Below are 17194 nucleotides of genomic sequence, written 5' to 3'. Positions count from 1 at the left end.
GAAATGTAGAAGGAGGAATAAAAGATGACAGCGGAACCATGATCAGCATTTGAAACAGTAGTCACGTTGCTCAGCTGCTTCTCCAGCTCAGTGTGTGTGTGGCAAAGCTCAGAAGAGCAACAAGTTTTGCTTTCTGTGCCTCTGTTTCCCCATCTGTAACACACAAATAGTTACGTCCATCTTGCAAGTGCATTGTCCTGCTTGTAAAGTGCTTGTTGTTTTCAGATGAGAATGCTATTGTGATGGCACGGGCATTGCTTTTGTTAATAGGGGGACTATGGTATAAATAGAATTATTTTTAATTATGATTATTGTATCTAACTTTTTTCAAGTAGGTGGTGTTATTAAAATCGTCATGATTTACATAACTATGGGCATCAGATACAGTACTGGTCACTTTAAAGATCGCCTCAGTCTTACCTGTCATCTTTTGTTCTTTCCATCTTCATTTTGTTGTTTCCCTGTTACTTTGTTTTTTTTTGGCTGTGCAGCTAAATATGAGAGTCCTGTGACAACCAGTATTTCTGTTGACATTCATGTGTAGGGATGTGATACTTAGCAAACCAAGGAAATACTGGTGAGATCACTCCAGCCAGTTACTGTTAGGTGTAATGTGGGAGGGTTTAATACTAGAAATGTTCACATTAGTTGTTTACAGGCATATAGGTATCTAGGAGAAAACCTTACAGATTTTTTACTTGCTGTTGTTTTTGTGTTCACACTGTAGTTTCTACTCTGTGATTCTGTGTCACATGGATTTCAAGCCTTAAAAAGCTAAAACATACAAAAATACAGATTAAAATCCTTCTAAGACTAGTGTTGAAGTAAGATCTTTTCTTGTCCCTAACCTTCTTAATCTCTTTTGTGAAATTTTAACAATTCAGTTTTTCCTGCTTCCTCACTGTTGCCCTTGCCTATATATAAAATATCTCTGGAACATATATTTAAAACAGGAGTTCACTCATGAACAGACACCTACGTACACTCATCAAATGGAATTAAATACTTTCATGACAAAACAGGGTGTATCATAAATCTGTTGGATATATCATTTTAATTGAGCAAGAGTTGCTTGTAGAAACACTGGTCAAATTGTACGTGTGTTTTTTTTTGTTTTGTTTTAATAAGGGAAGAGATGATGCAAGTGCAAATTGTTGTCATGCTGAAATACTGTAGGTGTAGTTTCAGTAGACGAATAATACAATCAGGGCTAATATCTCTGATATTTCATCCTGCTTCTTATTTGAAGGTAGTAAAATACCATTTCAGAGTACATGCTAAAACTCGCCACTGTACTGCTTAGGTGTAACAACTATCCTATGAATGCTTAATGTAGGGGAAATATTCAGAAAAACAAAAGCTTATTGTTTCAGGCTTCATCAGACTACACTTTCTCACTCACCTAGAAATGGTGCCATAGTTACACTCTAGACTTTTGTCGAAGTTACAGAAAACTTGTCAGGATTTTGAGGTTTGCCATGTGTTTAAACAGTTCCTCTCCTAGGTCCCTGGCTTTGAGACATCCTGAACTCCATTACCTAGCTTTATGTTGTTCCCCAGCAAGAATTGATCTAGCCTGATAATACTGGCAAAGGAACACTTCACTTCTCTTTCTGTACTGCTCTTGAGTGTATGTGCCTTTTTATGAGAAGGCAGTCCTGTTTGAAGTAGAATCACTTCTTACAAATCCGCGCAGTGAAATAATGTCACAAATCCGCTGGTATGTCCAAATGAGAGTAGTAGTTAGCCGTCTACTATAGGCACGTGTCCTGTGTATGTACAGAGCTTTTCAGTAGGGAATTCAAAATTAGGAAAACCAAGATATACAGTACTGTATTTATAATTCTAGGCATGTTAATCTCTCTGTTGTGGAAGGGGAAGTGCTGGATTTACTAAATATGTTATGCGAAGCCTGCTAATCTCATTTCTTTTCAATCATCACAACAATAAATGCGCTGTGCTATCTGTATAATGGATTTAGGCAGCAATCCACATTGTAAGCTTATTTCCCCTGGGTATATTTGGTGTATTTTTCAAAGTCAATTTAGAAATTGCATGGATCGATTATAAAAGGAGTGCAGCACTTTCCATTCAATTTTGTCTTACAGATTCCTCTCGCAGACCGAATTACCTTGGGCACAGTACTTGGAGACTGTGGTGAAACGGTAGAGCACAGCTCAACAGGAAAGGTGGTGTTAAGACATCATGGCTTTGGTATTTGATGCTCTGGGCAAAGACTTGCAAGACCAGGAAAAGAAAATTACCTGTAAGTAATACCTGCACTTAGTCACCAAGTCTGTAGAGGCAGATATCACTGCTTCCACTTCTGTCCTCACAGGTATTGGGCAAGGCAATGAATACAGCTAGATTTAGTCACAGGTTTTTAGTTGCAGCTGCACCTTTGAAGGGCTGAACCTCTGATTTTTCTTGCCATTACACAAAATCAGTTGAAGATAATGAGTTGGGTATAAACAAATTTACTAATTTTATATATCCCCAAACAGAGCTGATTAAAATGTTTAGCGCAAATCTGCAAGGATCAAGTCTACTCAAGATGCTGAGCTCTGCAAAGGGAAACTGAATGTCTGTGGCAACTGGTGTGCTCCCTCCCAGACCTAGCTGTGCCTCTGCGGTGTGACCTCTCTGCTGAGCAGTCAGCATGACTTCTAGCCACAAACAAGATCTTGTGCTTTGTGTTGGAACTGGTGCACTGTGCCCAGAGGCTCGTGTCATGGCAGCGCAGCTGTTTGGTCACATCTCACCCAAAATCTTGGACAGCAGTTTGCTAAACCCTGTGAATGCTTGTGTTACTGCTACCCAGCTCAGCATTGGCTCAGCTTCTCCCCTCCTGCCCACCCTTCTTCCTTCCCCAGCTAAACAGCTGCAAGGTTTTGAATCCAAAAACTTCAGAGCTAGAGACAGTCCTGCCAGACTTCCCATCTCTTGATGCTGTGCCATCTGAAAGGACAAGTCCCTCGCTGCTCAGGACTGAGAGAGAAAAGTCCTCGGAAAAGCTGGCCTGAGCTAACCTGTCCCCAAACCCGTCTCCCAGCATTAAATGCTTACCTGGATGTCCCTGCCCAGATGCTGTTTCATGCTTTTCCATTTGCAATTGCTATTCCCTGCTGCCCAGTGCCTGCATCTCACTTGATGCCCTGCTGGGGAACACGTGCTTTCTTTCTTGTCTACCAGTTTCACAAGTGCCTGTTCCTGAAGGCCAGCACAGTGGTGCCATTCAGGTACCCTCCTCTGCCTTAAATGACTACAGTTTGTGGACAATTTGTATTTCAGTGTAAGGATTCCTAATATATTTTGCACACCTCTTTTGCCATGACCTTAGTATTTAGTTTGGGACTTACTCCATACTAAAAACCAGAAGGACTTTTTGTTGTCCTCTTCCAGGAAAAGGTGATTTAATAACAGGCTTTCCATTCATCAATAACTCTTCCTGTGATAGCTGTTGCTGTGGAAATGCTATTATGATATAACAGAAGGGCAGACAAATAGGTTTGCAGTCCAGAGATGGCTGTTCTGCTGTTATTTTTAGAAGACTTGCTCTTATTTTAATTAGGCTCCTTGTTCAATTATAGAAGACAAGGTTTTACTGTGATCTGTGATATAACTTAGAATAAGAAATTGCCTTGCTCGGTAAGCAAGAGGAAGAATTCAGGTGCTCAGCCTACCATGTGTTGCAATATGCTAAAGGCAAGAAATTGGTTCCCTTACTGTGCTCTAAACTACTGTTAGTTTCCTGCAAAGAGACTTAAATGCAAACAAACTCACCAGTACATGAAACCAAGGGTAAAGCTTGAAGTATCACCTGCATTTTCTAATAATTATAAGATAATAATTATGAGACTGTAATTTAAAGAAAGTGGGCGTGATCAGTTCATCTTTTAAAAGACTATAATACAAGTTTTCAGCTGACCAAGAGGGAAGGACCCTGTAGAAAAGCTTGGTTTGTTCATGGGTGTGCATACTAGGTGTTTCTGCTAAAAATGACCTCCAGCTTTCTGCTGTCTAAATTCCTGCACAGCTCTAGAAGAAGCTGCACACCTAGAGCTAGAGCTAATGGATTTTACAATTAAGAAACTCTTTTGCTGACTTACAGTACTCTAACTCTTGAACAAGATGCATTGCATCTCACTCAGTTAATGCTATAGGTCTTTCTGTCCGACAGTTGGATAAACGCAGACTTGGTAAGGGTTGTTACCTGGTTTTCATAGCACCTTGCATGTTTGACAGGCAATGCAGGCTGTGGACTTTAGGATGTTTTAGAAATTTGCCTCTTTGGTGCCTGGACTGATTCTGAACCTCGGATAAACAGGGTTTTCTTTGTGTTCAGGCAGTGTAAAGATTCACTGTTTGGTCCACTAGCAGGCTTGTGTGTTTAGTGAAAAATGTTAAGTTCGTCAATTTTATGAGGATACGTATTTTTAAGTCATTTTTCAGAATCAAGAAAAATTATGGGGGAAATTTATGTAATTGCAGCAACCACGTTAGAGGATGGACTGACTCATGAGTGATCAAATTGTGGATGTGTGTGATGAAGCGTAATTCAGATAGAGTTGTAATCCAGGCTTAGGTGATCCTGTTGGGACCAAAATGATGTGATTTCTCCTCATAAATGAGAGGTTGACATGGAGTCCCTTTTTAAGGAGCAGGTAGCACCAGAGGATCCTGCAGGTGTGAAGTGCATGCTCCTTCAGCTCATGCCAAGTAATGCCTCTTCAATGATACACTGGGGCATTATTTTATGTAACTTGCCATCAGATGACATAAATTCCCTGACAACTTTTAATGACACTGAAGCAGGCATTCTTGGAATAGGTCGTAGTACTGGAGCCAAGTAGTTAATCAGGTGTAACATGAAGCTTTGAAATGATTTACTGCCTGCTGGTAGCTTGTACTGGGACTGTATTGTCCTTCTGTATGTACTGTATAATACTTTTAAGCTGTTCTTAGACAGGGCCCTATTGTAAACAAGCTGTCTGGCTTAACTGGGATATCCTGTAAAAATACGTTAATAAAAACTGAAATCACTGTAAAGGATTCTATTCCTACTATTTCTTTTTCCTGACCTATTCCCACCAGGAAAGAACAGCACATGCTCTTAACTCTTGTGGTGCTGATGCCTGTTAGATTTGTAATACGTGGTTCAAAATGGGTCAGTTGTGTGCGTGGTTTACACAACGCAGAAATTAACACTGAAGTAGAGCTTATTTTCAAGGTGTCAAATAATTTTATTAGTGCTTCTTTTATTGCATGTCCCTTCATCTAGTTTCAGCTTAGCCAGGTCTCTGGAGTGACTTAGGAACTTGTACTTTAAGTAAAAGGAGTTTAAGAAATTAGCTAATTTATGTTTGGTATTAGATTATCGTGGCAGGGTCTTGTAGCCTGGAGCTAATTAGATACAACAGCAAGGCCTCACAGGGGGTCCAATTTTTGGAAAGAGATTGCAAATGACATCTGGTGACATTTTTCACAGAGGGCAACTTCTACTGGATTTTCTATCTGGAGATAGATGCAAAAAATACAAGTTCTTGCAAAATTAAGTGTCGTTCCTTTAAACAGAGAGATGTGCTCTGGTGGTTTTAGATGTGTAGAATTTCTTGATGATGAAGGTGCTTAAAGGTGGACACTCTGAGTCTTCTCCCAGAAATCACGGAATGTCATAGGCAGGGTGAGATGTTCAGGAGACCCTCAGAGGAGGAAGTGACCTGCAGGAAGGGCTGTTGTTTTCCTAACCTGCCTGTCCTTCCCCGAGCAATGATGTCTCTGCTAGAGGAACTTGTGATGTCCTCCCTTTTCTTAACTAATATGCAATTTTGAATGTGCAGAAGGCTCAAAATCTTATTAAGCAAGGGTGTGGTTTATCCCTATAGAAGGATGTGGTATGTGGGGTTGTGTGGTGCTTTGGGGAGGGCGCTGTGCGTGTGTGCAGCTGTTAGAGGCCATTAAAAAGTGACCTGAGCCCCTACGAGCAAGCTTGGGATTAATAGTAAATGGATACAGGGATCTCCATGGTTTTCATATCAAGTACCAATGTCAGATTTCTGCATGGCAGGTTTACTTTTGGGTCTTCTGGTTACGGTACGCTTTCATGTACTTTTAAAAATGGACTTCACAGCAAGTCATCAGCTATTGATACAATTTAATAACTGAAGAGTTAATCTTTAAATTGGAATGAGAAGAAGAAATGTATTTCCAGCATAGCAGTCAATTTAAAACTTATGTTAAGAAATAAAAACAAGCAAACAAAACCTGACAATTGATTTTATAACACAAAAGACGATCTGAAAAGTTACTTTTCTTGCTTGGTTTTTAAATTTATAGATCTATTCATCTTTTTTCTGGAAAATATTTGTCACTGAATGCTGCAGGACATGCTGTAGTGATTGTGCTCCTTAAAGGTTCAGTAGAGTCTAGAAAAAGTTTCAGTGGTGGTGAAGAGAAAAAGATGGTGGGGGCTAGTTTAGGTTTAGAAAAAAGCCTGCAAACAAACCTCTCACGGTGCAGACACTGGTTCCCTACTTGCTGCATCTTTTTATTTCTTCCTTGATCTGATTCATTCAGAGTTGCTGTGATAAACTCTAAATAGTAGATATCCTGGTTGTTTTCTATGCATCTGTAGTGAAGGTGAAATGGCTTGATCAAGGCAGCAGAGTTGTGCATCTGTGGCAACGTGCTCTCCAGATAAACAAGACGTGCTTTTGGGCAAAGCGGTTAACTTATTAGTTATTTCTCTGTAAAACACTGTAGCTAGCTGAAGCTGGTCTTCTCATTTTAAGACGGCAGTGGAGGTACAGCAGGGATATTTGCCTCAGCCAGCAGCTTGAGACAGAAGTCATGTTTGTGTGAAAGCAGAGACCCAGTGCTGATGTTGACGCTGCATGTTTGTGCTGCTGAGGCGAAAGCTCTGTGCAGCGCCTCTCTGCAAGGACGAAATAGCAGGTGAGTTGTTTGTCTTGCTGTGAGACAGATTTCTGGTGGTGAAGACAGTTGTGGAAAGGACAGGATTTCTAACCAGAGTGGTTAAATCCTCACAGGCAACAGCTTGGCCTGACCCCTGTGATCCCAAAGGAGCGGTTCCAGGTGCTGGTGTTCAGCACATCTCCCATGCACATGTCTTTGTGAACAGCTGTCTGACTCCAGCAGGTCATGGGTGTTCTCAAGAACTTTGGGTAAGTCCACAGTGTGCTTCGTTAGGGAGGAATGAATGATTTTGAGGTGGGAGAGAGCTAGAAGCAATTTCAGACTGCCTGAAAATGGCAGCAATTGGCTACCAGTTGGGACTGACCCTATGAATTGCACATATTTGCAGTCATCTGGTCACTGCTACTTGACGGAAAGTAGCTAAAAAGATTCAGGAGGTGGAGAACCACATCCTTATGTTCATAGAAATGTTTCATTTTTAAAAGGCCCGATTCTGTTACTAGTTTTGTTTCCTATGACTAGAGCCAGTCCCAGTGGCTGTAGAAGCAGCTGTGCAGGAAAGGCATCACTGCTTTTCTGTTTGGGGGGGGGGAGAGGAAAGTAGGTTTGGTAAGTTAGCATATACCTTTTTTTGTCATTTGTTTGTGTCATTTTGTTGTTGTTGCTGGTTTTGTTGTTGCTGGTTTTGTTACCTGTTAGTTTGATGAATTTTTACCACGACTGTCTTCATAGTAACAAGAGCTAAGGCAATCATGCAACATCGCATGTAAATGAAAATCAATGAGTGTTGGGGGGAAATATAGACAAATTGCTGGGTTTTAGTAAATGAAACTGTTGCCTCCCCCAGCACACTTCTTTTTATTTCTCCTGTCTGCACTAGTTTGTAGGTGTGTTGCACAACCTATTTTCAACAAGCTACAGCTGTATGCTTTCTCATTCATATAAAAAGGCGATGAACTGTGGCCTCCAGAATACTGATTATTCACTCAAATGCGATAGTCATGGTAGTCATTTCTTGCAAAACATTCTGCCCTAACTTGTCTCTAAATTTTTCATTGACGTAGCTCAAATTCATCATTCATTTTCCTCCTTAAGCAAATGAGACTCAGGAGGGAGGCATGGCAGAAGGTTAAAGCCTATTGTATAATTTGGTATTTAAGCGGCATGCCTTTTGCATACAGTAAAAGCATCAGGGATTAATGAAAGCATTTTAATGGATTTCTATATTCATGAATCATAGCAGAACCATGAGATCACTAGAAATAGCCTGATACCAGATTTCAGACTGTGTACTGGTACTCTGTATTACCAAGTGTAGTTTTTCTAGGCATGTGAAAAATTACCTCGTCAACGTGAAAGAAAACGGAAGAAATCAATTAAAGATGAATGGTGGTGGTATTTTCCTGTTACATTTGTATAAGATACATGATAAGGCTATTCAAAATCATTTTGACAAATAGAGAATTAATCTCATAAATTTTAATCATAAAACCAATCCTTTGCTTTCCGAACCAACGTCTTTTATCCTCTTGCTGAAAAACTGAATCTGCTTTGGAGGGTCATTTTACAATGTGCATGAGGTACTTGCTCACTGGATTTGCATTTGTTCCCAGTTTAATATCAGTGATAAAAGAAGCAGTGCTTTCCTATAAATACATTAAAAACAAACAAAAAAAGGGAAGATAATTATCTGTTTATCCAAAATTAAGGTAAGAAGACAAGTTAAACCTGCCTGTGACATGTAGGAAATGCTGTGGCCTGTGGAACAATTAGTCTGTGTAACTCCTAGAAACCAGACTGCTTAGTACATTGAAATTGTGTTTTAAAATAATCACTGGAAGTATTCAGCAGAGGACAGCCTTGCCTGTGAGCAGCTTTTGGTGCCTCTGGATTTTGTGGCTGGCAGAGCAGAGCTCAGTCTGCAGCCAGAACTTGGATGTGATTCAGTAAAGCAATTTTTAGAATATCCTGGATCTGAAGTAAGGTAATACCTCCATTCATTCTTTTAGCAACCTTAACATATTGACCTGGTCTGTGACCCCACCCTCCAGATTTCTTTCAGGAGAGGTTGTAGGAAGCTGCTTCTACCATTGATCTTGAGGAGTACAGAAACAATATGATAGGTGGATAAAGTTCTTGTATCCTATATCTTATATACCTTACCTGTATCTTATCCACTTGGACCTTCACAGCATGATAGTAAACCTCCTGTGGTCTGAGTTACCCTAATTTTGCCTCCAAGTCAGCAATGCCTAAATCTTGTAAGTCTGTGATTCCTGTAACTTCCCTGCCACAAGTTCACTACAGCATTTTGAGGACAGCACTATTTGCTAATTCAGAACATATGACTAGAAAGCTATTACTCAATATTGCTAACAAATATGAATTCATAGATGAAATGTCACTGTATGGGTTGTTGCTGTCCACAAAGAAAATAGAACTCAGTGGTTATAGCTCATAGCTCACCCTCTTCCTCCCCTCCCCTCCCCTTTACCCAAAATTCTTCCTTTCCAATGATCTCCCTTTACTTCATTCTGGCATTGGCAACGGTCCTTAATCCATCTGAGTTTCATACTGTTCGGTGAGGGTCGTCTATATGGCTGGAGAGAGTCTTAAGGAGTATTTAATACAGACGGAAATCAGACGTGGTGCTCTATCCAAGAGACAATAGCCCTGTTCAGAAGGAGTTTTAAAGTCATTAAAAAATGAGGAAAGTGACTTCAAAATAGCAGAATGAACTGACATGTCCAAACTCTGTTAAAAATTGAACAAGCTGGGCAGAAACTCTTTTTCTTGTAAAGTTGTAATTGTTTCCTATAGAGGCCATATGGAGCTTGACAAGAATGGCTGAGATGACCGTAATGGTTTTACACAAGAGCTATCCTTAACCAATCATTAAATTGCGTAATGGCTTTTTTTCCCTTCCACAATCAAGATAAAGAAGCTCCAGAGAAGCGCACACAGTGGATGACACCAATAACGTGTTCCTTGTAGATGTTAAGTTTACCCATCTGAGCAGCGACATCAAAAAGGTCTAACGATGTTCTGGAGAAAATGGCATGCATTTATGCAGAGCTTGGTTGATGGCTTACAATTCTTTGTAAAGTGTCATGAGACTTGCAAAAGGTGCATGGCTTGCAAAAATTAAGACCTACAGAACATGAGATTTAATGCACAGTACTAGCTCAATTTGACTGTTTTAGGGCCTAAGGGAGAATTGTCATCTAATTACTACTATGTGTAATGTTTTCAATTTTCCTGATTTAGTTTCAAAGCATAGAAGTACTATTTTCCCCTCTCTTGATTGCTCAAGACATTTTGATTGTTAAAATGTATTTTGTATAATTTCTTAACTTAGCCTGGCAATCCCCACTTTGAGTGTCTGTTTTAATTATACTGAAGCAAGCTATGATTTCTCTGGCCTAAAATTTCCAAGAATGGATGCCAGTAGCAATGTGTTTGGCTAATGCTTCATGCTAGACCTGCCAAAGCAGAAATTCCCCAGGCTATTTGCTTCTGAGTTTTTTTTTTTTTTTTTTTTGGGGGGGGTCAGACCTTAAAACAAGGAGCACACGATCCAGTGTTCATTTTGATTGACTTCGAGTGGCTGACTCATTTACGTGTCCCTTCCTCTCTGCAAAAATAGTGCACAGAGGTTCCATAATGATGAAAAAAAAATGCTTACTTTAGCAATGTGAAAAGAAGGGATCAGGATAAGCCTGGCAGAAAGATGTTATGGTGGTGAATAGTAAGCCTTGCAGCTAATGTTTATAGCTGCGTAGAGGATGTTTTCTTGTAATCTCATATTCTTGTCTTTATAGTTACATTATAATGAGTAACTTATTTTGTTTGCTCAGGAGATGTCTGTGTTTGGCATCCTGTGGAGCTGGAATATGTAATACTTTCTTCTTTCAGAAGAGTATACTGAAAAAAGAGAATATCACGTATTCTAGCTGTGTAAGAAGGCAGTATTTGACCTTGTGCAAATAAAAGGAGTTACCATAGATTACTGTGGTGTTTGAAATCAGCTATAGCTAACTGGTTGGCAAAGAAAGAAAAAAAATCATATGGAGGTGCTGCTCAAGATGTCTTAACACAGGTAATGGGGGACACATGCAGATGGGCAAGATTTCTCTCTTCAAATAAAAAAAAGTTTTGTTTTTTCTTTAAAGTAAGTGACAACTGAAACAATGTGAAGTCTAAGATCAGTGTTCAGCGTTACTCAATTTTTTGTTTACTGGCAAGACAAGGCTATATGTGTGCATGGTCTCCCTAGTTAAAATTACGAGCTGCTTGATATTAAACCGGGAGTGCTTGTGCCTCACATCACCGGCTCTGAGGGACTGTGTCGGCAGTGAAGACCAGGTCGTGCCTTCAGCTGGCGCAAGCAGCCCTCATTACACCTGGGCGGGCCAGAAGCACAGCAGAACTGCAGGGCTGTGGGACAACCTGGGCTCTGTAGCCACTGCCAAGCTCCCTTCTGCCGTGACCGGAGGCTCCCAGCCACAGATCCAGCTGCTGTAGCTGGTAGGTGTTAGCTGAAGTTGAAAAGGCCAGCTGGCAGCTGGGGGCAGGCTGTTTCTTTTCTCCTTTCTCTTACTTAGCTTGTGTTTCTGTGGGTCCTTTAGGAAAATATCTTTTTAGGAGAGCAGTTTCCTCTGATGTATCATGGTCTTCTGCTAATGAGGATAGGCAAGCTGTGTCCCCTAGAGGAAACCTTTGCTATTTAAGTGGTAGGTGACATTCTTGTGTTGGGTGTCAGTGCAGTGGTGAATATAATCCTGTGTGAAGCAGTGACATGATCCTACTGTGTGGATCAGGAAGCTTAACTTAGATTTTTTTCTTAAGCATCGAGACAAAACTATTCTAGAAACTATTGAGGAAGTAGTAATTCAGCTGCAAAGGTGAAGTCCCCCACCATCTGATACCAATAAAGCTCCAGTCTTAGAGGGTGATTTCCAGAAAACAGATTATTTGCTGAATACAAATTCCACTAAATTTTCCCAAAAATTTGGTTTCAGTGAGAGCTGAAAAGGCTAAGAGGCTGCAGAAGCAGCTGCAACCTTTCCACACTAGTTGGAAAGGATGTAGGGGACTAAATGAATATCACTGGCAAGTAAGAGTGCGCTTACCCTGAGTTAGTTGAATATTGCTTGCAGAGGATGGAACTTTGTTTCAGCAGGCAGATGAACGGGTTAGCTGGTATTTCATCTTTCCTGTGCAACTTTTTTCTTCAAAAACCTGAAAGATAAAACTGCAGTATTACTGAAGAAGTCAATAATACAGAAGCTGAGTGAGCCAGAGCAATAGGAAAGGAGTTTACCCTGGGGGGATGAGCAGGAAGCCCCAGTGCAACATACTGAATATTTCAACAGTGATATGTCCATGATTAATAAATTCATGAGAAGCTGTTATGCAACAGTACATGGAGCAGACAAGTGAGTAAGCATTTGAAAACCCTTGTTGCAGTTGTTTAGTAATTACACAGGGCTATTCTAATTTCACAGGAGGTATTTTGATGCATGATCTGAATTGCTATATATGAAAAGTATAAAATCAAAAGGTTTTATAAAAATCTAATGTTAGTAGAAACATTCTCCTGATTAAAAATGCATAGATACCATTTTGTTTTAGATTAAATGTCTTTGTGCTTTTTTTTGTTTGTTTTGTTTTGGAACAATATCGCTGCTGTAGGCTGCTGGAATAATCAAAAGCAAATAAAATAAAGAATAAAATGAGCATATATGAATTTACCCCATAAAAGAGGCAAAGGGACTAATTTTTCCAATGCTTTTATGAAGGACTTTGTTTTTAAAACTGATGTGTGATACTTTTTTTTTTTTTCCCCAGTATGGCTTTTAATTTGGAGTCCTTTGCTCTGAACACAAGAACTAGCAAAACCATAGCTAATACTAGCATATCCATTTCTGTTTGTATTTTTACTTTTGGCACAAAGATTCAGTGTTTCTTTTTTTTCTTCTAGATACAGAACCGCCAAGTAAAAGCCTTTTGGAGTGAGAACGTGCGTTTCTGGTTAACATGAAGGTGCCACGGCAATTTTCTTTAGTTGCTCAGTTTGAAAAGACAGCCCAAAACTCAGCAAAGGTGGCTGTGGCAAAATTGCATCAAATCCCAAACATTTGGTTATCTAAAGTCCAGACCTCAAGTTCAGCCAATCCCTTTCAGGGTAAGCTCATTCCTTTCGGCCTGACCAATGCTTAGCAAATAAAACCTAGCTATTCAAAAGATTGAGGACATGATAAACTCAGATATTCACCCATATCACTGTCTGGATGTTTAAACAAGACTGAGTTGTTCATTAACATTGATAGCAATTAAAAGAAACCTTTCCTTTCATCTGAGCTTGATTAAGACCTCATACATCCCAAACTATACTGTCAGGAGGTGAGCAGCTGCAGACTAATAGGCATTGATATCCTAGCCTCTGCCCTGAAAAAGCTGCATTTTCCTTGTAATCTTTGAGACCTTAGCATGGCACCAGTCACCACTGTTTGTACGCAATGTATGGAATTCCTTGCAGTGCTCGTTCATTCCTCCAAGCCTGGGTCTGCAGGAATTTCCCACATGGAGAAAATTATCTGTTCTTTAAACGAGAAAATGTAAATTAATGTCTTTTGTAGTAAAGTCGCTGAATAAGGATCTCCTACAGACTTAGTTCTATATGTAGGCAGAGACAGTTTCTGGAGTCAAGCCATTCATTTTTCTCCTTACAGTCAAAAGCATTCATTATAGCCTACGTAGTTTTACTTAAAGTCTACCAGCTTTGTTTGCAATAAAGTACTCAGCCTTCTGGAGACTTTCTGTCTCTTCTGGTGCGCTCTGTTGATGAAGTTACCAGCCTCAATACTTGCACCATGGCACCTTGGAAAATGTATTTTCTTCCAGATGTGAAGTCCCTGCATCAAATCACAGGAACTTTCTTGACATGAGTGTGCTTTTCAAGAGCTTGAGTAGCATATGTGTCCTCAGTATCTGCTTCGCTGTTGGTTTTTCACGTTGCTTGTTGTCCTGTTTCAACAGTTCTGTGGCCTTGCCAGCATGTTGTTGACTCTGACGGCATGCTTAGCGTGATGCTAAGCCGTTAAACAAAATGTTTCCCTGTAAAGTATGGTGCAGTAACTCTCATCATGTATCCTGTAGTAAAAGGTTTTCTGACATTGTCCTTGCTGATGCAACTGATAGATTTGAGGCAATATAGCAAGTAACTTTGACTAGTTTGGGCTCTTCTTATCCTTTTTGCAGAGGCCTAGGAAGCAAATGAGATGGAGAGGAGGGGCAGACGCCTTTTTTCCTCATCTGCTTCTCAGTATTTCTGAATGTACAGGGGGACCAGGCCTTGTGCTCTACTAAGTTCAAAGGTTGTGACTTCCACTGGCTCCTGGGATGGGTGATGTGCTGAAGGAAAGGTTGCTTTTTTATCTGTTTCTCTCAGGACCCCTCTCTGATCGTGTTTTTTTTTTTTGTTTTGTTTTTTTGTTTTTTTTAAGGCAGAAACAGTAATTCATCCCTTAAGTGGATGCTTCAGAACTCACAGATGAATTATGCAGGTGAAACTGCAGCTTTCTAGCTATTTTCTCTCTCTGAGTTGTGCTTTCTTGCAGAGACTCATTACAGAAACCATAGGGTCGTGTATGGACCCTTTCTATTTGTATTTTATATTAAAGCAGTAAATCAGTTTATTTCACGTGTGCCTTTTTCTGTGTGGAAGCTGTTGGGTAATTTAGTCCAAAGTCAACCGAACATCTTTAGTTACTTCAGAGATAACGCGTCCTACAGATTGTTTCAATTTATATTTGTTCAGGACTGTCTAAAGCAAGTAGCCAGCCAGTTTAGCAAATGCCCGTTCGCAACATCTCTCTTTGTGCACGTGATACGGGACCTTTGGAACCGTTGTGTGCTGCTGGGTAATACCCCTGAAACAGCAAACCTCACAGCTCCTGCACTCTGCAGATCCTTGCAGCTTGGGATGGTGCTTTGGTTTACATCCTGCTCTCCTTATGCCTTTTTTTGCATCATGTTGGAAGTGGGCACAATACCAGGTGCTGGGAATATAGTGATCTTTGTTAGGTAGCTATTCTGGATTTTACAGAGTGTCTTTTTGAATCAGTAGAACTGGGCTGAACCAGGCTTTGAACATCAAAAATGCATTTGATTATAATGTGTACATTTTGTTAGTGTAGAAATGATAATCTATATGTTACACAGAGTAATAATCACAGAGAATAATGAAATTGTGCACAGTGAATGCTGGCAGTATTCATGTAAGTTGTGTTTTGAGAGTCTAGTGCTGATATTTAATGAAGTAAGCCCTTGGATTGAACCAGGTAGTGTAACAGCTTGAGTAAGTGCATTGATGATGAGATAATAGGGCAGTGCATAGGAAAGTTGCATTGATGTTTCCTCTGTTTCTATTTGGATAGAGTTAAAGGTTTGGCTGAGGCACCAGTTACATCACTGTAGCCTCGCTTCTTGCAGTAGAGCTGCAGCTGGCTCACAGTGCCGTAGCCGGGGCTAGATCCAAGGTCCTTGGTTTAAGAAGGCTGCAGATCGCATCTCTTACAAGCACTGCACTCACCTGTGGTGGAAGCAGAAACGTGCCACATACATGTGTTATTAATTTGCTTCTTGTTGGCAAAAAATTGCACTCCTAAAGAGTTCGCTATGTTGTAATAAAGTTGGAGAACAAAGGAATTGCTATTTCTCTGCACATAACACACACACAATCTCCAGTGAGTAGTTAACAATTGGGGAACATAGGAAGAACTCTGATGCTGGCAACGTCTGTCTGGCATGTGCAGTCACATCCATCACAGCTGGGTTACCTTCCGCAGGCTTTTCTTGCGATTAAGTTGGAAATAAAACTGTCCTTACGTGCCCGAGGTAAGTTGATCACTTTTCTTTAGAAAGCAGGGGAAGTGGAAAGCTCTCAGGCTTACAAAAATGATTAGGAGGGAACTTCAGAAACATTTTGTTTCTGAGCTCTTTAGCCATTTATTTTTCCGTGCTGCTCTTCTCCCCATTACTTATATGCTTTCTTTGTTGCTACCGTGCTATGAATAGCCAGCAAGGAGTTTGACTGCATTCTTCATCAGCCTGTGCTTTTGTGTGGAGTCAAAAAGGTTTTAATACTTGCAAGGTCAGTTCCCATTTAACCTCTTCTTTAAGAAAATCAGTGAGAGAATTGTATGTTATTAAAGGAAACATGCAAAATAATTTCCTCATATGCAATTACCTGTACACTGTTCAGTATTAGTATTTATAAGGTCTGTGCTAAGATTTCACAGCCTTTTATTAAAGGCCCAGGTCATCCTCTTTTATTCTTCCACTGGCTTTTATTCTTCTGTGCAACCCCTTTTCTACCATGATATTTTGTTGGTTTTATTTGTAAGATTTTGTTAGCTTTCACTTTTTCAAATTCTAGTGGAAATAGCAGACCTGCTTCTAATAATGGAAAAAATAATAGTAAAGCATAACTCCTCATTAGAAATCTTGATAAATGTATTGTAGAAATTCCACATCATTTCCTACTACCACACAGGAATGATCATTCCTATTGTGCAGCAACTTGTTAAGCCTCAGTATGTGATGTGCAGGATCTATTAGTATAATCTGCTTGGTTTTATTCTGAAAAGAAGTTTGCATATACTTACAGTTCGATTCCAGCACCTGTGCTGCATAATTTTTTGTTTGCGACAGTAGTCCTGGTCCAATATCCATGATCCAAGAAAATGTTTTCCTTTTAACCAGAGTCTTGAAGGACAGATGACCATACAAAGCATAAAGCCACATCTTTGCTATGTTCATAGACATGTAAGAGGGAGAATCCCCACAAGCAGATGTTACGTGTGGCTAGAAATCTCAGTGCAGTGCAACTCTGTCATTAAACCAACATCTATTGTGCTTGGGGAACCACAGAAACACATTTTAAAATCAAAGAGTTCGTGAAAAGTATATGCAATGGGACAAGAATATCCACAATTATCTTGCTGCAAGTATTTTCAGGCTGTGTTCCACTGTATGCCCAGAGATTGCAGTGCAACTATTTTACCAGTAATGTTTGTCTTCCAGTACACAAAGAAACTCTTCTCCCTAGTGTTACATGGTTTCAAAATGAAGGTTTTCTCCCCTACCACCTAGTCTGAGGACTTTTGAATCTCACACAGCACTGGGTCCTTTCCCTCCCTAAATTATGGTTTTTATTATTTGCTTCAGAGGCTGTTTGTGAAGGGATGCATTC

At 40.0% G+C, this 17194-nt stretch overlaps 1 protein-coding gene across 8 annotated transcripts in view; it reads left to right on the top strand.

Moving 5' to 3' along the window:
* MYO1B (myosin IB) overlaps window positions 1–17194 on the top strand; it is a 179915-nt gene that overhangs the window by 53702 nt on the left and 109019 nt on the right. For 3 of the 8 annotated variants that reach the window (XM_040562192.1, XM_040562205.1, XM_040562201.1), the window contains exon 2: window positions 2109–2266. The exons of 1 other annotated variant lie outside the window; for it this stretch is intronic. In XM_040562192.1, the coding sequence (XP_040418126.1) occupies window positions 2222–2266 (45 nt within the window). In that variant the 5' untranslated portion in view covers window positions 2109–2221. Of the gene's footprint in view, window positions 1–2108; window positions 2267–7165; window positions 7185–12355; window positions 12375–17194 lie in introns of those variants that run through there. 4 more of the 8 variants (XM_040562194.1, XM_040562191.1, XM_040562189.1 and 1 more) reach the window with 2 other exon arrangements.

Source organism: Cygnus olor, chromosome 6, assembly GCF_009769625.2.
Source record: "Cygnus olor isolate bCygOlo1 chromosome 6, bCygOlo1.pri.v2, whole genome shotgun sequence".
NCBI lineage: Eukaryota > Metazoa > Chordata > Aves > Anseriformes > Anatidae > Cygnus > Cygnus olor.
Note: the sequence above shows the minus strand (reverse complement) of the source record. Positions and strands in the feature narration are given on the sequence as shown.